Below are 24,777 nucleotides of genomic sequence, written 5' to 3'. Positions count from 1 at the left end.
CTAGACAATCAGCTTCAGTAGACTAGAGAACCATTCTTCTCTACATAAGAATTTTAAAAGGCACATAGTAAAAAAGTGCCATCTTCATTTTAGCAGGGTATAAATCTAATCCCATATTTCTGCTGGGAATTAACTTGATTCAATATGGCTGTTCTCATGTTGGCATCCAGCAAGACTAAGGATCCACCACCACCCACCACCAAGCATAAACTGCCTGGTTTGAAAGTCTGATCTGTCCTCACAAAGAATCTACAGTACATCACTCATCACACCTGCCTGTTCTCTGTGCCTGCCTTTCTTCTATTGTACTCTCAAAAATGGGATGGCAGAACTTCAGGATTAAGGAAAAGTCACAAGCCTGACAGTTCCCAGCTTCATTTCCTCTGAGAGGGAATATACTAGTGCTTTGAGGGTGCTTCCATGGTGGATTTTTTACCAAGTACTGAGAAGTGCCTTGAACCCAACAGCCAAAGGAAGTAGGCAGCCACCAATCTATAAATTTTCCCTTTTATGCAGGAACTGTTTATTTCCAGGCTGTCCAAACAGCGCCAAGTGACCTCCTCTCACGTGGCACTGAATCCCTTATTCCAGCTGAAGTGTCCTTGTTCAAATTTCAGCAAAAGGAATGGCAGTAATCACTACAGGGCTCCTAAGCCTACAAGGTGAAAAGCTTCCTTAAAAGACAGAAAAAAGTCTAATAAATGGGTCATTATTTCTGAAATCTCTCTAAGGAAGCTAACACCACTCTTTACAGATTTTAAGGTAGCTATCTTCCATTTATCTCACTACAGTGAAGCAAGGGGAACCTGAATTCAGAAAATAATTTGCATTTTGGCAGCCAGTAAGGCAGATGAGCTCAGTGAGCAAAAGCTCATGTTCAGAAGAGTAGCAACTGTGTTACATGCACTCCTATCTGGGAAATCTGTCCTAGAAATCCCAGCTGAAACCCAAAATACCACCTCTCCTCATCTTCCCTGATCTAAGAACACTGGCCAAGTTTTCAACATTCACCACGATTCAGCCTTAAATAAAAAAAAAAAAAAAAAAAAAAAAAAAAGGCAGTGTGGTATAATCAAATTGTAAATGCAGGCTCATTTTCTAGACCCACCTCAAAAGAAAAACCAAAATTATGGTTCTGAAGATCAGTTTAGCCCTGGCCAACATTTCTGCCAGATACACAAAGCTGCCCATGTATACTTTCAGTACTTACCCATAATGCCTTCAATAAACCCGATATTTCAGGCAGTTTAGAGCTTTGCAGTCCTCCCTTTCATTCAAACATCAGCCAGTGTGCCCCAAAAAATTTAATGCTACTAAAAGTATTATCTCAGGTAGGCAGAAAAGACATCTTGACTCTCTGAGGCTATTAAAACTATACTTTAAATAGGACAGTCAGTCCAAATGAGGCTAATTCTGATTTATTTCCCTCAGAGGAAAGCTTTCTCTGCAGTTCCAGTTCCAAAGCAGTTCCAGGATGGGAGACAAACAGAACCAATGGTATTAATATGTGCCATGGTCAATACTGGCACTTATCAGAGTGACTGACAAGATGATGGCCACATTCATTAATCTCTAGGCTGCTACACAGGCCAACCTTGCCTCCTAAAGACATCCCCTAGAGGCATGTTTGATTACCATCACAGATTTAGTCCTTCACAGGGGGGAAAGAAATATGCACCCTGAGCCTGATAATAGACAACAACCTCCTGGAATACTAAATTCCCCATATCAACTGTGCCAGCACGGCCCTTGTTTTGCATCATACAATATTAATTTTATTGCTTGTTCTCATGTAATGTCACATCATAAAAAAGAACCAATTCATTACCCTAATAAAAGATTTGCCTTCATTTTCTGTGTAGTCATTTCTGTTCAATGTACAAACTAAAAACTATTTAACAGCTAAGAACAAATACACCAACCTAACTGAAATGGTGCTATTCTGTAATTTAATTTTAAATTTAAAACCCCTATATTTTTCTAAAACATCTATCTCTAAAGTAAGACAGTGATAACAAAACTGGAATTAAGATTCACAAAAGACTTCTAGAATACTAAATGCCAACCAAATTCTTACTTCAGTTCCCTAAGAAAGGGGAACACATTGGCCAAGGTCACAAGTGGCAAACTGGGAAGTTACACTGCCTGCCTTTATCACAGGGGAGCAAAGGCTTCCTTATCCTTAGGAGCCCTAAACAGAAAATTGCACCTGGTATTTGCCTTACAGGCTTTAAAAGATCATGAAAACTTTATTACTGAGTAGACACTAAACACGACAAAGTCTCAAGGAAGGCAATCTCTGTGGCAAGATCATATTACTGGCAAAGGTGAGTTTTAGAGGTCATGACAGACAAGACTATACGAGCCACTATCACGGCCCCGAGAAAAAAAGGCAATTTGTGTGCCTGACCCGCCTGCTTCTTCAGCCTTCCTAGCTCCCATTTATACAGAGATGCTGGCATCTTTGCCACCCAGGGGCCTCTGTTTGTATCAAAAGGATTTTTGAAGCAAAGTAGCCAAAAGACAGCTCACTCACACAACAAGGAGTCACCTTGTGCTGTCACACGCCCATAAGTGGAAGCAATAAAAGACGAGGGAAAGAAAAATGCCTGCCCCGGGGAAAGACCTTTTATTTCACGGCTCGGGCCCGCGCCCCCGGGCTCTCCGCCCTGCGAGGCCCGGAGCTCTGACAGCGATCCAGCGCACCGCGGCGGGTCCGGCGGGCGGGGGAGCGGCGGCGCCGGGCCGCGTCCCCGCGCCCCGTTCACCTTGCGCTCACCTTGACGGCCGGCCGGGCCCGGCGGCGGGAGACGCCGCGCCCCAGGGCCCGAGCAGCGGCCACGCCGCGGCCGCCAAAGCCGCGGCCGCCCCACCATCGCCATGGAAACGGGGCGTGAGGCCGCACCGGGGACACGCTGACCTACACGCGGAGGCGGGACGGCCCGACCCCCAGGCTGCGGGCGAGCGGGCGCCCTGCCGGCCGCCCAGAGGGCGGTGATCTTGTCCCTGCCGCAATCCCCGCCGCCCGTCCCGCCCGCTGCCTGCCCCGCCCGCCGCCGCCGCTCACCCTCAGCCGAGCCGCCAGCACGCAGTACGGCGCCATTTTGTTCACTGACAAAGATGGAGTCGCGCCGCGATGGCGTCACGCGGCCCCTTTGACATCTCCGGCGCGCGCGGGGGGGCGTGCCCGCGCGGGTCCTGGCAGGGAGACACCCGCCACAGGGAGAGGATCGTCGGCTGCCACGAGGGGCCGTTCTGGGCGGGAAAAGGTTAGAGATGGAGTGGCTTTAGGGGAGAGGGTTTATCCCGGCATCCTCGGGCGTTTTCCCGCTCAGGGAAGGCGCTTTGTCAGGCGCTGCTCTCACCCCGGCCAGGACCCGGGGGCGGCGCGGCCGTGAGGGCTCCGCGGGGCCGCAGCAGCAGCAGCGCCGGGCGGTTATCGCCTCGCCATGGCCAAGCACCACCCGGACCTCATCTTCTGCCGCAAGCAGGCGGGTGTCGGTGAGTCCCGGAGAATGAGGATTGGGGGTTCCTTCCCGCCTTTTCCCGCCGCGAGGCGCGCGGGAGGCGCGCGCGTGCGGGCCCGTTACCGGGCGTGGGGCGCGCGCGGCCGCCAGGCACGGCCTAGGCGGGGAGAAGGAGGCGCGCGCCGCCCTCGCCTCCCTCCCTCTCTCCCTCCGTCTTTTCCTTTCTTTTTATTTTTATTCCTTTTGTTTCGGTGTCCCGCCGTGCGTTACGGATCCAGCAGCATTTGAGAATGTGATAATTGATAAAAGATTCGTGTTAATCATAAAAGTATTGGGGTTTGTATAAACCAGAATACTTAGGTCTGAAATGAAGCATGACGCTGAAGAAAGGAAAATATATGATTAAATAATTTTGTTTTAAATTCCCGTTATGAATATTATGTTTCTAAATAAGGTGTATCTACTGACAGCTTGCAAAACAAGGCTTTCACACAATCCAACAGATCCTGCAAAATCAGGTTTCCTCCTTTGTGAAATCAATTGCAGCCTATCCCTGAGACCAGACTTCCTGACTTCTGCCATTTCTTTATCTACCAAGACCAGATGGTTATCTATGGGACTTGGCAAATTGTCTAGAGACTCACGTCATCCAGCGATCCCACAGACCACCACTGTTTACCTGGCAGAATTATGACAGCAAAAAAATAACAATTATTGATGACTACAAGGAAACCATGCTATAAAAGGGAGCTGCAAACCAAAGCTCGGTGGAGCATGGAGTGGGCAGTGAACTCCTCTGCCTCCCCAGCGCTGCTTCCTCTGTCTATATAAAATAAAGTAATCTAAATTTTACTAAATATCGAGACTTTTGTTTCTCATTTATAACAGGAGCATCTTTTTGGCTGTGAGACAAAAGTTATCTTCTGAGTTATCCCTGTAGTACGGATAACGGGATTTATCCTTGTGGCGTCTGAGTCAGCCTTTGGGCAAGGTCCAGAGAAATCTTTAACAAGATTAGAAGTTGAGGTATCCCTTCCAGGTTGTCACTCCTTGGAAAAGCAAATTTAGCGAGCAGCTTTCTGCAAGATCCATAAACGCAAAACATTCGGCTGCACTGTCCACTTTTTAGAATAGTCAGTGCTTCTAACCATCTATGTTGAAAAGTCATGTCCTGACAAATTTCTTGTCTCTCAGACTTCAGCCAGATCACTATTTAGTCTTTGCGAATGTGGACATCTAGTTTTTGAAACTCGATATTTATGGCATTTATCAAAGTTCCTAACATCATTGTTATGAGTGTCCCAGACAAGTGACATGACTTCTAAGAGACATTTAACTACCTTCATGTTCTAAAGCAAAGAAGGTGTTTGGGCTGCTTTAAACAAACACTTGATTTTTTCCCCCCCACCACTAAAACCAGTGTAAAAGCTGTGCCAAGACTCATGTACAGCATTTCCTTCACTCAGACACACTGGCTGTGTGTTTGAAATGGTTTGATCTTGGTAAATGTCTCCAGGAGGGTATATATTGTTTATCATGAATGTTTGTATTAATGCTCAAACTGTTTCTGTGGTTTAACCTCTAACTTTTTTAAAGACTGCTCATTGCAGAAGATAATTATTTGACATTCAAGCTTGTAGTTACTTAGATTTTTCTCCTGCCTCAAATAATTATTTTCTCTTTTTTTTCCCAGCAATCGGAAGACTCTGTGAAAAATGTGAGTATAGCATCCACGTTTAGTTGCTTGAGAACATGGTGTTGTGGTTGCAGCATGCAGTTTGGATTCAAAGGTTGGAATCTATTTTTGCTTTAACGACAAACTTGATGTCACTCTTTGAGAAGTGAACAATTACCTTAATGTTGCAAGTGTAGATCAAGGAATATTTAAAAAGTTGCAAGCTCAAACAGACTCTCACACAAAGGCAGTTTTAGAGTATCTACTGCCAGCATTTCCAGTGGCTGATGCTACAATGAGTGCTTTATTGGATCCTTGTAATCTGTAATACCAAAATATCATCCTGATAATTTAAAAAAAAAGCATTTTTTGGACTCTGGCTTCGTCATACTGTGAGAAAGGTTCCCATTAGCACCTAGGAGAAGAGGAAATGGAGGGCAAACATCTAAAGTTAGAGCAGGAAAAAACCCCACAGAATCAAATGCTTAGCTGTGAAAGGGAAGAAAGAATATGGATCGGTTGTTAGATCCTTGTGATCTGTCATTAGGTCATGTAGGGGAACAGAACAAACAAAGGTGAGTAGTTTATGACTCAAAAATAGTGTGAGAATAAGTAAAGTGGTAATAGGTCAGTCTGAAGCAAGATCATTTTCAAGAGCACCTGACAGTGAAACAGATTCTCATTGGTAGAAGCTGAAGGGCTGTCATGTCAGAGATTTAAGAGCAGGTTAGACAAGCTGTTTGGGGGAGTCAGGATTAAATACCTTGGGAACTGGTAATAGGATATGAAGTCTTTCATCCGTAGGTCAGTGTTTTTGTTAAGGTCCAGCTTAGCAGAAGCTGTCACTGGCATCTGATGGCTCCTTGCCTGTATGATATAAGTACTTGAATTTCACTCAGTTCCTTGTGAGAGTGCAAGAGCAGCTTTTGTGAAATGGCTGCTTATGCCAGTTTGCCCTTTCTTTGGCCTTCTCACAGATGAAGGATTAAAGAGACCATGAGAACAATCTCTTATCTCTTTGATAATTCTCTTTGATTAAAGAGACCATGAGTACAATCTCTTACCTCTTTGTGGGTAGTAACTCCAGACTTTTGTTGATGTGGCACTGTGGGAGAAGCTTATGCTGCTGCTTCTGTATAGGTAAGGACTCTAGTCTGTCAGTCTGGCTTTTTTTCTTTTGCAAATGGATGAGTCAGGAAAAGTTGTAGAATAAAAGTAGTGGTCCAATCTAAGCAAGTCTTGGCTAATCACAAAAAAGTAATTTTGGGTTTCTTCTCTGACTGTGAATGTATGACTTAAGTTTTAAAAAACCTTCAAATACTGCAGGCCACAGCCCTTGTTCCTGTCAAGTCTGTCTGCAATACAAAGTTGTGCCCTGTGCATGCAAGGCAAATTTCTACAGTTCAGCTATATTGTCTTTGTACAGGGAATTTATTTGATCAGGAAGCTTTTCCTCTGGTGTGGGGGGTAGCAAAAAGGCCATTCTGTAACCTGAATATTCTGTAAAGGCTGTGCTGTGCTGGCAGGTGACGGCAAGTGCGTGATCTGCGACTCGTACGTGCGACCCTGCACCCTGGTGCGCATCTGTGACGAGTGTAACTATGGCTCCTACCAGGGCCGGTGCGTCATCTGCGGGGGGCCCGGGGTGTCCGATGCCTACTACTGCAAGGAGTGCACCATCCAGGAAAAAGATGTAAGTTGCCATCCCAGCTACACAGTAGCCATGCTTACTTTTAAAGGGCTTGGAGCTGCCAATATTAGTCCTGGGAGGATTGGCGCTCGTTTGCAATACCTCAGACCTTTCTTCCCCTGTTGATAGGTCTCTGTGTTTTTGAGGTATTGTAACTCTCCTCATTCTAAGGGTCTCTGACTGTTTTGCACACTCACAGTTCATTTCCTCCGCACACTGCTTATTACCACTTCAGGCTATTATCTCACTACAGCTCCAGCCTAGGTTTTACCAGGGTCAGAAATATTGCAGATGCTGCAAGGCAGTGGCAGGAGCAGTTCCTCACCAGAAGTCCATTATGAGCTACTGATTAAGAGCACATATGGTACTGTAAGGCCTGTGGAATCAAAACCTTTGTTTTCCTTTGAATAACAAGGTAAAGTTGGTCCTTAGTGTCCAATGGCTCCACTGGTAATTGCGTTTCACATTGATGCTTCTTATATCATTTCAATACCATACCATTTAAATTTACTTATTCTTTTCTAGAATGGTCTATATTATAGATATCTCTCTTTCTGCTAATGCTTTTTGGTCTAATGGTCCCTTTTGTCTATAGCCATCTAAAGCTATCATCTTTTTATAATATTGTGCTCAAAGCCACTGCATATGTGAAATGAGGCAGCTGTTCACCCCTTGTAAGGCTTTTGTTAATAATCCAACACAATGAGTGCAGGACATGAACTGCAACGAATCATTAGAAAGACCTTACAGAAGAACAAAAACAGGATGCTTGCAGTTCTACTATCCCAGAATCTAGGCCTGGTAGCTGTGAGAGTGTCAGTTTGGTGCTTTGCAAATGTAATTTCCTACACACCCTAATGACTGTGAAGAACGTGCTGAGAGAGTGGTTCAGAGTGATTTACAGGAGTGTACTCAGCTAAGTGAGTTGCTGCTTTAACTCTCTCCAGTGCCTGTTTTCTCTAGAGGCCTGAAGCCAAATCCAGAACAGGAGCAGATCCTCATTTGAATTTAGTCATTAAATATGATAAAATATGATCTAACAAGACAATAATCTTTCTCTGTATCTGAATATGGATATAAGTGGTGTGATGGTGGTGCTGCCTCCTACTTTATAAATGCTGTAAGAAACAGTTTTGTTCGCTTGCCTTTGGAATGAAGATGCCTGGCTTTATAAGTCATGAGTAAAATAGGCTTGGTTTTATTTTTATCAATTAATATGGATTTGCAGCAGCTGTTTTTCATAACATAAGATCACCTGTATCTTATGTTTGGTTCAGGTGTGAAAGAACCAGCTGCTTTGTCAGGAAAGACTGTAGAAAACATAGAGCTAGAGGAGAATAACAGGTCTGGGTTATTTTGACGCCTGGGTGAATGCTGCTGTGAATGAAGAAAGTTGCTCCATGGCAGAAAACTCAGATGTTACATATTGCTGATGTGAAGTTGCAGATCTGAAAGAGCAGATTTGACATGATTTGTTGCAGGATTGAAAGGTGCTGGCACAAGCATAAGGAACCCAGAAGGAGAAAAATTAAGTGTGCTGCTGCCTTTCACAATTATGGTATCTGGTGCTGATGTGAATAAGAAAAAAATGGGTAGAGCCCTGTACCTGAAGCTTTAACAGTCCACAGTTTCAGCCACAGCACTTTTATCATCCTCAGAGAAAGTCTGGAAAAGATAGTGAAGCAAGAAAGCAAATAAAATGGATGGCAGAGGAGGAATGCTATTGGGCACAAAGCAAAGAACCTGGTTACTCTTGGTTCATTTATTCTGGTGGGGGAAGGAATGAAGTATTTTTTCAGCCCACTTCCATCTGTGGGGAAGGGCCAGAATCCCACCTTGTCACCCAGGACATCTGTGAGTTGCAAATAGTAATCTTTTCTTGGAGAAAGGAGGGTGCTCATGAGCTGTGTCCTTAGGAGGAGGTGGAAGAATGAACAGAGCCCTGCAATAAGGCTGTCAAGATTTGAACAGACTCCATGGATTGTGGGAGGCAAGGTTTGAAAGAGTCCTACTATTGAGGTTCAAAATGAAATAAGGAGACAGTAGCTAGAAATGGGTTGTGGCAGGTGTATGGGGGAGGGATGATTTCTGTTCCCCACCTCTCCTCTTATTCCTGTGATGGAGATCCTCCCCACCAGATTGCATCTTTGGCATGGGAGCCAGGCAGCTTGGGTGCAGATTCTACAGCATCTGACATCTGCCCAGGGGCTTTCTAAATCTAATGCACTCAGGCTTCCACTTCAGCCAAGGACACGTGTTCCTCTGCCTGCTGGGCCACTCACAGCTGCTGTGACCAGTCATAATGTTTTACCCTAAAGAATTATGCAGATGGGCTCAGGTGGCCCATGGGCAAATGTTCCCAGGTATACCAAGAGACACATTTCTGATTTAGTTTTGCAACCACACCTCTCAGGAGGGTCTCCCCTTCTCCCTTTGCTTTTCTTGTGCCTTTTTTCTCAGCATCTACTGGAATTCAGGTATGAGAACTTATCTGTGTAGCTCCTGTGAGTAGCTGACCCTACAGCCTTTGCAGTAATCAATTCAGGATGCAAGAAATCTGAGATTCAGTTCTGTCACAGCTGAGGGGTTCCTAAACACAAGAATGGTTTGGTGACATCTAGAGCAGCAAGATTCTTCTTGGCTAAGGAGGGGAAAGGTTATTCCTCTGGGCCCTGGAAGTCCTGCATTATCCTGATTTAGAAAGAATTCAGTCTTGAGGCACAGCACATCTTTTTCATTAAATGGCTGATGTTATATGAGCTGTTTTCCATTTCAGCCCTAAGGGAGAGCATGTCCTACAGTAATGCTGAAAAGACATCCATCTTCTTCTCTGTTCCACTGTCTTACTGGTAACCAGCCCTGGAGAGCAATTTGTTTGTACAGGTGTTTGAAATGTGTTGAGGACAGGGCGAGGAGTGTGGGAACTGAGAACCTGCTACAACTATGATATTGTTCTTTGTTTGTCCATTTCCTAACTTGCATTTTCTTTTCTTACAGAGAGATGGTTGCCCTAAGATCGTCAACCTGGGCAGTTCCAAGACAGATCTTTTCTATGAAAGAAAAAAGTATGGCTTCAAGAAGAGGTGATCCTATTTGTACGTGGCTACCTCCTGTTGGTTGGCAAGAGGGTCTTGGAACATCTCTGGACTTCACTCTTATTGAGAACTGGTTGATTTTTTTTTTTTTTTCCCTAAAGCAGTACAAATTCAGTAATATACTTGGGGTTGGAGAAATAACAGACTGAGTGGGGACTGAAACCTGATCAGAACCAATTATAAGAGAGGGCAAATGAAGATTACTGTTTCTGACCTTTGCAGAAGCTCTGCTAGTAGTTACCCCATCTCTCTATACAAAGCAGAGTGGGCAAGCAGTTACACATAGAGGAGCTATGTAAAAATGGAAAGTGCTTTTTTTAATGTAGAGAAGCACCTTGAGCTTGTTCTTACTGGGCCTCCTCTCAGTTATTTGAAATTGCCCCATCCATCAGTGCTGAAGAACAGAGCACCAATCCACTTCCCTCCTCCCTTCCTCCAGTATATTTCCATGCTGCCCTGTTTTGTAAGGAACCTGCTCATGGCTGGTACCTTCCTAGGGAGAGCACAGCTGTTCTGTGTTTTCTTTGACAGATAACTCCAAGGCTGTTTCTTGTAACCATTCCTGTAGGATGCATACCAATAAAGCTTTTCCTTTTGGGTTTTTATTTTTTGTACAACTAGGATTTCTCTTTGGTTCATTCCGTGCTTAGCCTCTCTGGAGCTTTCTGGGGACACGGAGGATTAGCCCAGCTAGCACTTCACAATGGGTTATCTGGTTTCTGACAGTGTCTGCTTATAACCACGTGACCTTGCCACAAGGAGCTTCAGGGAACGGCTGTTGCTTTTGTCTGCCTGTGATCCCAGCCACTGATCATTTTGTCCCATAGCATGAGGATCGCTGAGCTTGTAACCCTTATCCCGGCTAATACGGCTGTGGATGTTGTTTCACCATGCAAGCATCCAATCCCTTTCTAAAACCTACTAAGCTATTTGACTCGCTATCCTGTTCTTGTGAATAAGTTAAAGCCTTCCCTGCTGTAACGGGAAACCAACTATTGTGTTCTGGGCTATTGGCCGTGTGCGTGCTGGAAACCAGAGGCTGCTTGTTTGTCAAATACCAGTACAGGCTAAAAGCAGTCTGTTGGCTCAGCAAAGATCTGGGAACAGGCGCCTTTGTGCAGAGGCGGAACTGAGTTCCCCACGGGTGTGTACACTCCTCAGATGGTTAAATCAGGGTCCTGGCTCAGCGTGCCTTGCAGTACTTAAAGCACTTGTAGTCTAAGCAGAGCATGTGCTACACTAATACTGCTGTCTTTGTGTAGTCTTGGGGTGCTGAGCCCCAAGAGCATTTTTTGGTTTGTGCCCCTTCCAGGATTTGAGCTATTCCCTTGAGGCTAGTACCAATTCCTTTAACTACTCTTTGGCTTAAATACCTCTTCTACCTGCCCCAGCCATTTGGATAAAAGTGAAAAGCACACAAGTTGTGATTATCCTCCCCTCAAAAGTAATTTTTTTCTGCTGCAGCTGGCTGTAGCTGTCACTGGCCCTACAGCTATCTCAGCTGCTCCTCCCTCTCCTGCCCCCAGCTATTAATTGTCGGGTTTCTCTTCCAAGCTTTTTGCAGTTCTGAGAGTATCAGTATGTCTTCTTCCCTACACATCTGCCTCCTTCTGATGGATGCCATTTGCCAAGATATTCAGAGCAATCTAGCTCACTGGTTACAGCAAACCATATTCTCCCAAAGCAGTTCTATGCGAATATGCAACTGCCCCCTGCAGACTGGGAAGTCCATGTAGGATAACAGCCATTTTAAATTCTGTGTATCTTTAAAAGCAGGCCATGACATGCAGATTTGTTGTACCTGGAACTTTATCACTTCAACCAGAATTTATCACTTGCCCTCAGTCAGGCCACCCAAATTATCTCAGTAGGAATGTAGAAGGTTTGTATGCATTTTTTTTCTTTCCCAGAAATTTGGAAGATGACAAAGTTTTTCAGTAAAGGTAGAGGGAAACTAAGTAAGGAATTACTATGTCTCAGAACCAATATACCCTGGTGAGCTAATTTTAGAGCACCCCTTGTTCCTAATCATTTAGCAGGATCAGCCAGGCAGGGCTTGCTCTAGAGGTACAAGTGTCCCCATCCCTTCCCCCATCCCCAAAAACAGCTGAGCATACTCACTTTCTTGGCACTCCCAATGCCCTCACGCTGACTGCTGGATATATCAGTCTGTATTCTGAGAGTTAAGCTGCCATTTCTAGTTGTTCTGAGTCACTGGGCAGGTGGAGAGAGGGAGGGACAGGCTTTTTCCCCTTTGCCTTGTTTGCTCAGACAGCTCTGGGGAGCATGCCAAATGCTGCTGGTGCGCAGATCAGTTCAGTGCCACTGCCTTTCTGGTACTTTCAGAGCATGGATGGGACATTGCCCTGAAGCTGCTAATTCAGACAAGGGTAATGGACACATTTGTGTAGCCCAGAAAAACATGACCTTGCTTGCTTGGTAATGATTTCTGTGCATCAGTAGATGATACCTAGGCAGGGCCTCTAGAAAAGTGCATTATTTTTCACCTAAATAGATTTTAAAGTACTTCTCCAGGAGAAGGAGATTGCCTTGCAGTACTAGAGACCAGAGCACATGCTAAAAGGGCGACCTTCCCTGCAGGGGAAAAATAAGACAAGACACATCCTGCAGCTGTGTGTTGGCCAAGCTTTGGGAGGGCTTCATCAGTTCATGGAGTTGGATGCAGCCAGATTCAGGGGCTCCCTGTCTGCCAGCTGTGAAGTACTTGTGTGGCAACATCAGGGAAGGTGGGAGAGACAGGGACAGCTTTGTCAATGTGGCAGCTGAACCCCCAGGGTGCTGTCTTCAAATCTTAATGCAAGGAACTAAATGTGTCTTCCCACTGTTCCTTTTCTAGGTAGTGTCATTTTTTTTCTTTTTTTTTTTTTTTTAATTAAAATGTTGCATAATAAGTTAGTAAAAAAACCCCTCCTTTAATTGCAAATATTTGCATTGAAGGAGAGAACATGGGACCTCTTGGCCTGTTAAGAAACTGGCCTCTGTTGCCAGTACTAACAAGGCATTGCTGTGTTCTGAAATGTAGGTGTTCCCTGTTACACACCCCTTCAGACCAACTGCCAGCCACAACTACAGCTGAGCTCAGCAAATAGCTCTGTAACATACATCCAGTTCCCTGAACCACCTAGACCTTGTCTTGACAAAGCCCTTGAGCCCCAAGCATTACTTTCTTTAAAAAGAGACAAAACAAAAAGAAAAGGTAGGTGGAGGTCTGGAATCTGCCTGTGAGCCTTTCCTGTGGGAGCTACAAGGACAAAATCTTGCTTCTGAAACCTTATCTGCACGGGAGCTGTTATTTTCTCATTACAGACATCAGCTGGAGATGTTTGCCTCTTTCAATAGCAGGAAAGAATTTTTCATTTCCTTGGGGTTGTCATCTGAATTGAATGTACAGAGGATTCAGGGTATGGCGATATTAATTATGCCCAATTATACTGACTCCCCTTCCTTGGTATTAAATAACCTAACCAAACAAGCTCTGTCCCAGTGGCTTGGCAATTGCTCCTCTACCCATGCACATGTGACACAGGAGCTTTGCTTTGACGTAATAGCCAAATGGCTGAGAATGCAGGAGCAGATACTGTGACAGAATTCCTCTGCCTGCATGTGTACAAGGGCGACACCATAATTAAAAGAGCTTGGTCAAAGCACAGGTATTTTAAAGAGCCCTAATATGTGACACCCTCTTAGTAATACCTTATTAAAACAATCATAGAATTTTAGAAATGTAATTGCCTTTTTTTGCTTAATTATTCTAAAAATAGCTCAGTCATTTTAATTTCCTGATCTCTGGCTGACAGTATGGTTTTCTTTCCAGCAAAGCAAGGGAATAATTGAAAAAAAAAAAAAAAAGAAAAAGGATGTTCTTTTGTAACTAAATTCCTTTTAAAATAGGAGTGACGATAATAAGGCTGCTCACAATAGCTCTCATAAATCTTCCACTTTTCTTTCCCCTTCCCCTGAAGAGGAAAAACCAACTTCAAAAGTTACTGGTTTTTTTCTGTAATCGGGGAAAATGAGCAAGGCTGGCTGTTGTGACTGGGAAGGAACATTAATAGATTTCTTAACACATGATGTTGGCTGGCCTCAAAAGAATAGCTCTTCCGTGGCAAAGGCAGTACCTGGGGTAAAATGTTCCTGAATGTGGGAGGTCAAACCAAACCAAACCCAGAAGGAGGCCGAGGACTGTTGTGGAAATGGGGCAAGAGATGAACTTTGTATTTTTGCACTTGGGAGATGGTTGCCAGGCCAGTTACCCCTGCTGCAACCAGGGACTGTGGTAATGCCTGTGTCACCCTCTGCTTGTGTCAGCACTGAGGAGGACGCAGGACACGTGTCTGGGAGAGCCTGGAAACACTGTTCTTGGTGTCCCTTCCACTAGTTTGGAGTGTTACTTGGGTCAAAAGCTGCTTTATGTGCGGACAGCAAGCAGCTTTTCCAAGTTGTGTGTGTAGAAGGTGGTGTGACCTTGGAATGTAACATACACGGCCTAGGGGTGCCTGTAGGCATTTTCTTCGTTCTCCTGGAACTAGTAATGGGTCTGCTTTGAAATAAAGGGTGCGGATCTGTATGTGTGCTTACTGAGAGTGCCTTCAGCTTGTCGGTGGGCGGTGCAGCTCAGCCTTTGGCGATGGAGATGCCGCCATCGGCCAGCGGTCCCAGGGCTGGCCGTCACCGTGGTTGTCGTTCCCCGGGCCAGCCTGTAACCCCGAGCATTGCCCGAACCCGCGAACGTCCCGCGGTGCGGAGCGCCCGGAACGGCACAGGCCGCGGCCGCCCCGGTGACTACATCTCCCGGCAGGCCCCGCGCCGGGCCCGGCAGCGCCCACCGCGCACACCCCCTTCGGCTCACTGGCTGAGGCAGCTCTCCAATCCGAAGGCGCCGCCGGGCCTGGCCAGCCAATGGAAAGGCTGTTGCTAACACGCCGCAGTTATTTTTAGCACGGCCGGCTCTCGCGCACCTTGCGGGTCTCTCGTCTCCGCCGCGGCGGGGCCGGCCCTGCTCTGTTGGAGGCGGAGGGACACAGGCGTGCAGAAACAAAATAGTCCGGGGAGGCGGGGAGCCCGTGCCGGGGGCGGGGTCTCCGTACCCGTCTGGGGGCGCGGAGGTGGCCGTGCCGCTCCCGTCCTCCCCACGGTGACACCAGCCCGCCTGGTTTGGCCTTGCCCCGTTGTTCCCCGGGCAGATGCGCTCGCAGCCCCCCGAGCTCCCCGCCCGCATCGGGGACCGGGGATCCCGAGGGGTTTGCAGCGATGGAGGGAGCCGGAATTGTCCGTGGGCACGTCTCCCCGAGCTCCTCCACTGTAGCGGGGCGGGGGGCTCCATCACGGGGGTCTTTGCAGACGTGTTTGGGGTGTGCGGGGAATTGCCCCTTCGGGAGTTCCGGGACTGGCCCTGCCACTGAGCTGGGGCTTGGCCGTACCCGCGGTGCGCGGGGTCACGCCGGCCTGTCCCGTCCCTCCGCGCTCCGTTCGATTCCTTTTCCAACCCACCCGCCACCTCAGGCTAAGCCGCTTGGGGGAATCCTCAGGTCAATCCCCGCTAAGGCCGCGGTCCCCTCCCTCGTTCCCTTGAGCTCGGATCCGGGATACTCCCGGTGCCAGGGGGGCAGTAGAGGGGCCTTGGCCGGCCTGGCCCCCCCGTCCATCCCGGGGCGCTGCGGCCGGCGACGGGCGGGAGAAGTAGTCCCGGCCCGCCCCCCGCGGCCGCATCACGCGGGGCGGGAGCGGATCCGTGCGCCGAGAGGTTGCTAAGGGTGAAAGTTTGCCGTGAGTTGGCTCACTCGGGGCCAGGGCGCGGGCGGCTCTGGGGTACAGCAGCGGCATCCACGGCACAGCACCGGGCCCGCCCCGCGCCGACGGGGATAAGGGAGGGAGGGGACGGAAGAGACGGGGCACAGCAGAGACCCGCCGGCAGCGCCCTCGGCCCCCGCGACAGCCGCCAGCAGCCGCCGGCCCTGGAGCCGAGGACGAAGTAAGTGGGGCCGGGGGTGCTTCCCTCCCCCACACCCCTTCCTGGGCCGGGACCCCTCCGGCGCGCGTCCTCATTGTGGGCTCGGTCTGAGGGGGCTCATCGTCCCTTTGCCCACCAGCGGCAGCGATCTGCCCGTCCGTGGAGTCACTGTAAGGCTATGGTCCCCGGGGGGATTAATGGGGCTTCAGGGGAGAAGAATGGGGGTGGAAGTTACTGGGTCGGGGACGCTTTGCAGTGCTCCAGTTCACCATTTTGTTCTCTACAGCCCAGTTTGAGGGGCGGGAGGGGGGGGGCGGGAGCGGGATGCGGCTCTGCCTCAGCCCTAGCAGCCCCAAAAAAGGCAGGCTGGGCCTGAGGGCGGCGGTGGGCAGCCTGTGCTCCCGGCAAGGAGGGATGTCGCCGGGGTGTTCCCTTTCGTGCACGACGAGCTCCGAGAGGGGGGAAGCCTGGCGACAACAAAGGCGCTGTCGGGGCTGGGCTGGGCTGCCCCCCCATCCCCATCCCCCCATCTCCCCCGGACACCCTGATCTGCCGTGCCCCGCTGGGTGTGTGCGACCTGGAGCTCGCCCTTGTTGACATATCCCCATCCATCCGACCGCTCTGTTGGGAACCTTGTTTGCGACCTCGCGTGCCCCACTGGGGAGAAGGGGACAAGCAGCGGGGGGCGGGGGAGAGGCACAGAAGGATATCGGGCTTCTGGTCTCCCGGGCTCCGTCCCGCAGCAGCGGGGTGGAAGAAGCTGCGGGGTGCGGACGCGCCCGCCCGTCCCTGCCGAAAGGGAGGGAGGAGAAGGGAAGGGGAGAAGGTGGCGGCTGCCCGGCGGTCCCGGGCCGCGGGGCGTGTTCCCGGCCGTGGGCAGCGCCGGGAAGGGCGGGCGGGCCCCAGCGCGCATGTGCCCTGGAAAATTTTGTGCCCTGCCCCGGCGGGGGACGCGGCGGGCCGGGCGCGGGGCGCGCCGGGAGCCGCAGTCCGGGAGAAGTAGGTCGCGGGGCGGAGAGGGGGGGCGAGGACTACAGCTCCCGGCGTGCCGGGCCGGCCGGGAACCGGGGATGGAGGGGGCACGGGGCTCGTCCCCGCGGGGCCGTTCGTCTGGCGGCGGGGCCTCTCCGCTGCCCTTGGCGGGGTGCTGGGAAGGGCGCTCTCCTTCCAGACGGGTGTGTCCGGCTGTGGGACCGCCGGGGCAGCCGTCTGTTTAAGTCCCGAGGCGGCGGCCAGCCCAGGGCCGGGCCTCCTTCGGAGCTCGAAGGGGGATGCCCGCAAGGTCACCCACCGTGTTGGTGTAGCCTGGAGGAGAAGGAATTGTTCCCGTGTTCTCTCTTCTCTGTTGCAAGTGATGCTCTGGCCTCTCCCCTTCAGCATACCGATAAAAGGGGAGTCTAAGGGGGCTCCTACCTTCTCTCCGCAGAGCAGTGAAACAGCTCTTTGTTCCCTGCCAGCACCTCAGTGTTCTGCCCATATACAGTAAGCCTTTACTTCGAAAATGCTGGCCTTTATGGAAGACTGCTCAGAACACCTCTTGCAATTGATACTCAGTAGTTCTTCTCTCAGAGCCATACTGCTTCAGCTGGATATTGGTGGATTTGGGGCTTTAAAAAATTTTATTAAATTATTTTACCACATTTCTGTGCGTAGAAAGAGGTTGAGGGGATCCTACTGGAGCACATCTTGCCTCAACAACCTGAGGAGCCAGTGACTTTTTGATGTGCCTTCAGCAGGTATCAGTTGTATGCCACTATCTTGGCAGCTGTTGGTGTTATTGGGCTAATTAGCTTACCTTTTTCATAAACAAGGTACAGAACATTCTCTTTTTAGGAGAACAGGAGAAAAGAAAAAAGGAGGTAATGTATAATTGTACCTCCTCACTGCTTTCTGTAAAAAGTTGATGAGAAATCAGGGTCCTCAATGTATATAGAGACAGTTGTATAGTAAATAGGATGTTAACAAATTTTGGCCACTGTTCCTTTCCCAGTCTTTAATATCTGATTCCTTAATAGATTTTTGGATCCGGATTAGAATTTATCACAAGATAAAAAGATTTACAAACTCACTATTCTCCTCCTGCTTAACTTGCTGGGATCCCAAGGTGTCCTCTGTTTTAAATGTCTCAAAGCCGAAGAAGTTAGAGAGCTCTATGTAATCCTCCCTTAAGGTAGTATAGGCTATACAAGCTCTTGTTAGGGTTTAGGTGTGCTCTTTTGGGGTTTGCTTCATACTTGATTTCTGTGGAAAAGGCTCTGTCCCTGTGCCAGGACTTTTGCCTTCTGAAAATGGCTTCTTTGTAACAGTTCTTAGAAAAACTGTGGTTGCTTATTTCTTCGGTGTTCATCTGTTTTTGCTTGGACTTGGTCAGGTTGCAGTGACCTACCAAAGTTTGTTACGTTACAGTAATTCCTTAAAGCAGGTTTTAATGGCGATACTTCTTTTCCAGTCCCTTGTTCCTGTGTGTTTTTATGTTGCTGAGTCAAACCCAAAGGGGGTTCCTTCCAGAACCGGCCTCCTTGTTGGGAGATCAGAGGTGTGGGATCTGTTTCTGGTTACCATTTTCCTAAAGCTAAGCCTCTGTGAACACAGAGTAGTACAGAAAATGCATATAATCTGCATCCCTTTTTTTTTTTTCAATAAAGCTTCAAAATATTTGAGGCTTCTTTAAAATTATTTGATCCTTCCTGTCCATTAAACTAGACCAAGCAAACAAGTCTGGTCAGTTTTTTAATTCCTCCTGACTTAGGCCAGCATGGATAGATACCTTATTGTGCTGCTGGGATTTTTCAGGGGAATGCTGACTATGTATGTTTGTACTCCACCCCCAAATAATTGTCACACATCATAAACTGTGGCTTGAGTGCTGTGCAAGAATATCCCTAAAGCCCATTTTAGGAAGACGGTTGAACACTGTGTGTCTCTTTGAGCAAGGTGAGGGCAGCTGAAGACGGAGCAGCCTCTGACTAAGCTGCCAATTAAAAACTGGATATTCTTCTTTTTCTCTGGAGAGGTGTGGAGGCTACTGGAAGTGTGCTTCCTCTTAAAGTATCTGTAGGATTCATCTTCTTTGGATGAGTGACAGAGCATAGTGCTGACATACCTGGTTTGGGTTTTTTTTTTGTACCCAGACAAACATTGTTTGCAAATCTGTATATAATGGGAGAGTTGAGTGTTGTGGTTTTGCATTGTCCCTTTGTGGGTTCTCTCCATTTCGGAGACTTCCTCACAAGGCAGAGAGAGAGGAGGGAGGATTACTTCAATCTTTGGCAAGCAATCTCAGTTTTTATTAAGTAGTACCTGATCCTGGCAGAGCTCATTTTCCCTCTGTGCAGGGATAAGCGATATGAGATGTATTGGACAGGCTGTTGGCATGTGTGTGTTTTGTGACCCTATGCACATTTACCATGCCCCTCTCCCCCCTCAGTAGACTTAAACTGAGGTTTTATGCTTGTAGCTAGGCAGAGTCTCAACTGGGTACGCTTAATAAGAAATGTGCCTGCCAGTCCAGGGGATAGTAAACATGGGCTGGCAGCTGGTGCCCCAGCACCCTCCCTCGCTCCTTCTTGTCCCTTCTGCGCTTGTGCCAGCAGGACGTGGCACCCGGCACAGCCACCCGGCCTCCCGGAGGAGAGGCTGTCCCTGCCGTCCTGAGCGCAAGCAGGTCCCTGCACAAAGCTGCTGAGCGAGTCACGAGGCCGTTCAGGTGCTGCACTTGTGCTCTGGAGAGGCTGCTGCAGGTGAGCCGTGCTGGAAGAGCCAAGTGCTAGGGCAGGAGAGGCAGGCTAGATGTGCTGACAGAGCTCTGCCGGAGCAGTGGCCTGGCAGGTTATAGCAGCAAAGCTGGCCAGAGCGAGGTGAGCGTGGTGTAGTGGCTACACCCTTATGTCTTTTGAAAGAGGAGCAGGGAGAGTTCTCCTTATCAGCATCCCTCTGTTTTGAGGACCGGTAGATTTGTGGTGACTCTCCTAGAGCGCATTACTTGTTAGTATTTGTACAAACTGCTCATTCTGCTTTGTTCATTAAAAGGCACAGTTGTTTATCTCAACAGGTGGAGAGTTGTCTTCTCTAGTCTTCATCCATCCTTTTCTCTTTTTCCCTAGGTCTCTTTGGAGTCAAAATTTGTCTATGTTTCTGTCATTTTGTCACTTTTAATACACTGCTCTGACTTGCTTGCTGGGAAGAGAGTATGCATCTGGAGATCAAAGTTGCTCTTAACTTCATCATCTCATACCTGTACAACAAGCTTCCTCGGAGGCGGGCAGACCTGTTTGGTGAGGAGCTAGAGCGCCTACTGAAGAAGAAGTATGAGGGTCACTGGTACCCAGAGAAACCTCTGAAGGGATCTGGCTATCGCTGTGTTCATATAGGGGAGACAGTGGATCCAGTGGTGGAGCTGGCAGCCAAGCGGAGCGGGCTGGCTGTGGAGGACGTGCGTGCCAATGTGCCAGAAGAGCTGAGTGTCTGGATTGATCCTTTTGAGGTTTCCTACCAGATCGGTGAGAAGGGCTCTGTTAAGGTTCTCTACCTAGATGACAGTGAGGGCTGCAGTGCTACAGAGCTGGACAAAGAAATCAAGAGCAGCTTCAACCCCGATGCCCAGGTATTTGTCCCTATCGGCAGCCAGGACAACTCGCTGTCCAACTCTCCATCCCCCTCCTTTGGCCAGTCACCCAGCCCCACCTTCATCCCTCGCTCTGCACAGCCCATCACTTTCACCACTGCCACCTTTGCTGCCACCAAGTTCGGCTCGACCAAGATGAAGAAGGGTGGAGGAGCCGGAGGAGGGGGCGGTGGAGCAGGGGCTGTGCAGCAGCCGAGAATGGTCAGGTCTCCCACCACCAACCTGCTGAAGCACAAGGGCCTCTCCCTGTCTATGCACTCTCTGAACTTCGTCGGGAGCGCTGGGAGCCAAGCCCCACAGTCCCAGCTCTCCCCCAATGCCAAGGAGTTCGTTTACAGTGGCGCCTCGCCGGGAGCCAGCAGTCTCTTCTTCGATGGTGTTGCCGGTGAGAGCCAGGCCAGCAGCATCCCGCCAGCATCGCAGTTCAACGCCAGCACAGGTGGTACCTTTGATATGGCTCAGGTCTTCAGTGGCAGCACCAATAGCCTCTTTTTGGAGAAGTCTCCCTTTGTGGAAGGACTCAGCTACAACCTGAATGCCATGCAGTATCCTAGCCAGTCGTTCCAGCCTGTCGTCCTGGCCAACTGAATGCAAAGGAAGGAGAGTATCTTGGGGCAGGGAGGGAGGGGGGAAACAAGAACAAAACAAACAAGGGGGAGAGAAAAGAAAAATAGAAATATACAAAAAAATATTAAAACCTTACAAGTATAGGTTCTTGGGAAAAGAGAGAGCTCAGTGTTGTTGCGCTGTGCTGGTAATGCTCCTGAAGCACTGAATTGTTTTTTAACTCAGTACCTGTGCTTTTTTCCTACTCACTTTTTTACTCCTTAAAATGAGTCTTGGGCTTTTTGTTTGTGTTCCCCCTTCCCCCACCCCAGCCCAGGACTGGTGCAGCTGTAGGTCACAATGCTCCTGATTCCCTGCACCACCCCCCTGCCCCATGCTGGACACAAGGTCTTTCCACCTGGGTGTAGGGATGCCATCTTCATACCACCGTGCTGGAGGAGGGACAAGAAGAGGATGAGTCAGTGTTGGTGAGGACACACACACACTCTTGTTGCGTGCTAGCCAGAATGGGTGGGTGAGCTTGCTTTTTCTGTTAGAGCTCTGCATGCAGACGGAGAACATCGCCTGTGCCCACGGGCGCAGACCATTGTGCTGTTGTGGCTCCAGCCCAAGCTGGCATCAGCTGTTCTGTCTGTGTGCTGAAAAGCACTAACTCTTCTCCTTGACCATCTCCCAGCACGTCACAGTCAGGGCAGAGCATTACTGTGAAATGGCTTCTTCCTGCTCCCTTCCTCATCTGCACTTGCAGCTGTGGCTACTGGGGGACAGTGTTTTGAGCTTAGTGGCTCTGGTTACTGGACCTTTCTGTACCTGAGCAAGAGGTCCTTTTTATGCTCTCTCAGGGCTGCCCAGTCAGTCTGGATGGCAGCCCCTGTGGTGTAGAAACACCACCTGCCTCTCTCTGTGGCTTGGGGGAAGAGGCATTGAACCAGCTGGACCCCACTTGGATCTTGCCCCCACTCCCCAGATGTTCTCCCCAGCAACAGGGGCCAGCATTCACTCGGGGTGCCCTCAGAGGTCAGAGTTCTCATTATCTGCTGTGAATTTATCTTCTTGTCTCAGAGAGGAAATTCCTTCCTTTTTAGTTAGGGAGGCAGCACAACTTTTCAGGAAGATAAGTGATGTTGTTGAAGCTGCTGTCTTGAGTGGTAGCATAAGGGTTTATGCTTTCAGCTGGGTATGCACCTGAGAAAATCCCTTCCCTTGCCTTTCTGGAGAAGCATGAGGAGGTGACTGATCCAGTGAGAAAAGGAAGCACCTATCATAGATTCCTCATTCCAGCCACATCGCATCAGCATGGACAGCAGCAAGCTTAGGGCAGAGCTGGAATGGACTCTCCAAAGGCAAGTGATCATCTCAGGCTGTGAATGTATAGTGCCTCTTCACAGTGGGGATGAGATCTGGGATTCTGCAGCTTTCTCCAGGATGATGTGCTGCAGTCAGGCAGCAGTGGCTGTTCAGGTTCTGATCCCTTCTGTGTTGAGGACTCCAAAACCTGCCTTCAGAGAAAGCCAAAGGAGGGCTGCTTCATGTCCAGGAAGGGTGGAGGCTTTTTAGGTGGGAAGGGAGGCCTCCTTGGAGGCTGCTGTGTGAGCATGGAAGTGTGCAAAGAGGAGAGAGATGGAGATTATGAAACTCCAGTCTTAGAAGTTCTCAGTTTAAATGAAAAATAAGCTTTTGCTGCTTCCCAAACTTGAGGTTTGGTTTTCTTGTAATGATGCTTCTTGGAGCACAGTCTGAAATCCACTCCTCCTGCACTTGTGGAACCTATGTGCTCTTTTAAGAAATCTATTTCAGGTGAGATGAGCTTGGCCACGTGCTTTTCCTGCTCCCTTCCCCGAGATGGAGGCACTCCAGCCCTTTTGTAGTTGTGCTGCATGTGAGTGTTTACAGAAGGTAATGGGCTGTCCCAGGGAGACTGTCTTTGCCCAGAGCTCTCCAAGGAGAGTTTCCAGTGCACCCTTCCCCTCGGTGGGTGATGGGGCGCATGGTCCTGACCTCGTGCCCAGCATGGGTTCCCAAGCAGACTGCTTGCTATTGAGCTATAACCAATGCAGCAGGTGGGTGAGGAGAGCAGAGCTCAACCAGTTTCCCCAAAGCTGGTGCGCACAACCTCAACCCTGCAGGTTTCCAGACTAGGACAGTTTTGGTAAGGAATGGCCCAGCTGTTGTGTTTCCCTCTCTTCTTTCATTTGAACCCACCGCTTTTAACGGATGCTGCCACTGCCATGGAGTCCTTCTCCCCAACAGGGTGCTGCTGGATGCCACCCCACATGCTGCACTGGACTCTGAGAGGTGCTCAGCCCCTGATGGCAGGGTCTGGTCCAGTTGTCCCCCCCACCACTGTCTCCACATCTGGCAAAGCCACCTGCAAGCCACTGCCGTGAGACAGCACACTCTCCTCCAGCACAGGGAGGGAGGGAAGAAGTGGGGATGTCCCCTGTCCACCTGCTTATGTGTGTGAAGCTTTGATGCTGCTTTGCCCTGCCACACATTATACCTGATTTAGAAATAGTGGAAGGAGGAAAAGAAGAGGGACCAACCTCTTTGCATCTTGAAAGGAAAAGAAATGTGCTTCAGAAATGTTCCTCCAGCATCAGGCAGCAATGGAAACTAATGGCCTTTTCAGGTCTTTTCTAGTCTTGGATGTAGGCGTTCAGCTTCAATTTTATTTTTTAAAACCTGCACTAATTTACCTGGTTTCTTAGGAAGAGAAGAGAGAAGATTTTTTTTTTAACTTTTATTTTTTATGGGTTTATGTTCTTTTTGTTGATGTCCGTTTGTATTGAATAATTTGCTACATTTGTAAAATGTAAGAGGTATATATAATATATGTATATTTCTAACGTAAAAAAATGTAATTTTTTTCTTTTCAAGATTTTTTCTTAAAAAGAGGAGAGAAAAAATATTTTTTCAGGAAAAAAACTTTAAAAAAAAAAGAAGTGGTGAAGATTCCTTTCTCCCCACTCAGCCTCCCTTTCCTCCCGCCCCTCTCCAAGGAGTGAATTGACAGTTGCCTTGTGGGAGAGGAGTGAAAGAGGACAGAAGTCTGTATGTCTCCAAGTGGAGGGTTTCTGCGTGTGCTCTGCTTGGGGTATTTTGGAGAAGGGGACTACTGAGAGAGGGAACCAGGGGGTTTCTGTCTTTTTCTTTTTTTTTTTCTTCTTTTTTTTTTTTTCTTTAGCGAAGGAGGAATACAATCAGAGTTTTGTATTCAGAATGTTGTGCAATATTTTGGAACGGGATATTGGTGTGTCTAGAGATTTAGTTAAAAACAAACAAAAAAAACCCACAAAAAGGTTGATCAAATCTGTACAGTTTCTATTGTTCCAGATTTTTTTAAGTTTGTATTAAAAGCATGATATAATAACCGTTTGTCGTGTGGTGTGTGCTCAGTGCAGCGAACGCCTCGGACACGCCTGGTTTTGGGTAAGGAGCTGCCTTTGGATGAACTGTGATCAGTGTCAGCCTTGCAGACAAGGTCCTGGTTTTACAGCATTAGGAATAGCTTGGTGATGCCCAGGATTGTGCAACATGGCCAGGACAGCTGTCTCAGTGACCTCTCCTGCTGCCAAGAATAGCAGTATATAGGAAAAAGTGGTGATATGCCTGGCCATCCCTGGCCCTGGCATGATTCAGCTCCCTGGAGCAGGGGGAGGAGAAGAGGGTGCTTTGGTGTGTGGTGCTT

The 24,777-nt window shown here is 48.6% G+C and overlaps 3 protein-coding genes across 5 annotated transcripts in view; 2 read left to right on the top strand and 1 right to left on the bottom strand.

Annotated features, from left to right (window-relative positions):
* Positions 1-12,136, bottom strand: part of ACO2 (aconitase 2) — a 31,050-nt gene extending 18,914 nt beyond the window's left edge. Inside the window, exon 1 of one of the 2 annotated variants that reach the window (XM_056513876.1) lies at positions 12,049-12,136. Coding sequence is in view for 1 of the 2 variants with exons in the window: in XM_056513870.1 (XP_056369845.1) it covers positions 3,068-3,103 (36 nt within the window). In the remaining variant the exon portion in view is untranslated. Of the gene's footprint in view, positions 1-3,067; positions 3,262-12,048 lie in introns of those variants that run through there. The other variant, XM_056513870.1, reaches the window with a different exon arrangement.
* PHF5A (PHD finger protein 5A) lies at positions 3,186-10,532 on the top strand. The gene is made up of 4 exons (XM_056513889.1): positions 3,186-3,501; positions 5,161-5,184; positions 6,669-6,835; positions 9,830-10,532. Exons 1-4 carry the CDS (start codon positions 3,450-3,452, stop codon positions 9,917-9,919), a joined length of 333 nt encoding a protein of 110 aa, XP_056369864.1. The 5' UTR covers positions 3,186-3,449; the 3' UTR covers positions 9,920-10,532.
* Positions 12,137-15,640: 3,504 nt separating the features above from the next.
* TOB2 (transducer of ERBB2, 2) lies at positions 15,641-24,464 on the top strand. 2 transcript variants are annotated; one of them, XM_056516110.1, is made up of 3 exons: positions 15,717-15,919; positions 20,002-20,172; positions 20,269-24,464. In XM_056516110.1, exons 2-3 carry the CDS (start codon positions 20,088-20,090, stop codon positions 21,108-21,110), a joined length of 927 nt encoding a protein of 308 aa, XP_056372085.1. In that variant the 5' UTR covers positions 15,717-15,919; positions 20,002-20,087; the 3' UTR covers positions 21,111-24,464. The 2 variants fall into 2 exon arrangements, with proteins under 2 accessions (XP_056372078.1, XP_056372085.1); XM_056516103.1 differs by having other exon boundaries at positions 15,641-15,919; positions 20,002-24,464.
* Positions 24,465-24,777: the final 313 nt, after the last annotated feature.

The sequence above is a fragment of the Oenanthe melanoleuca genome, chromosome 1A (genome assembly GCF_029582105.1).
Source record: "Oenanthe melanoleuca isolate GR-GAL-2019-014 chromosome 1A, OMel1.0, whole genome shotgun sequence".
Lineage (NCBI taxonomy): Eukaryota > Metazoa > Chordata > Aves > Passeriformes > Muscicapidae > Oenanthe > Oenanthe melanoleuca.
Note: the sequence above shows the minus strand (reverse complement) of the source record. Positions and strands in the feature narration are given on the sequence as shown.

Bases quoted from the DNA above. Each gene is read 5' to 3' on its own strand.
- PHF5A (XM_056513889.1), top strand. From the start codon at position 3,450: ATGGCCAAGCACCACCCGGACCTCATCTTCTGCCGCAAGCAGGCGGGT. The intron at 3,502-5,160 runs GTGAGTCCCGGA...TTTTTTTCCCAG, and splicing joins CCGCAAGCAGGCGGGTGTCG to CAATCGGAAGACTCTGTGAA. The intron at 6,836-9,829 runs GTAAGTTGCCAT...CTTTTCTTACAG, and splicing joins GCACCATCCAGGAAAAAGAT to AGAGATGGTTGCCCTAAGAT.
- TOB2 (XM_056516103.1), top strand. From the start codon at position 20,088: ATGCATCTGGAGATCAAAGTTGCTCTTAACTTCATCATCTCATACCTG.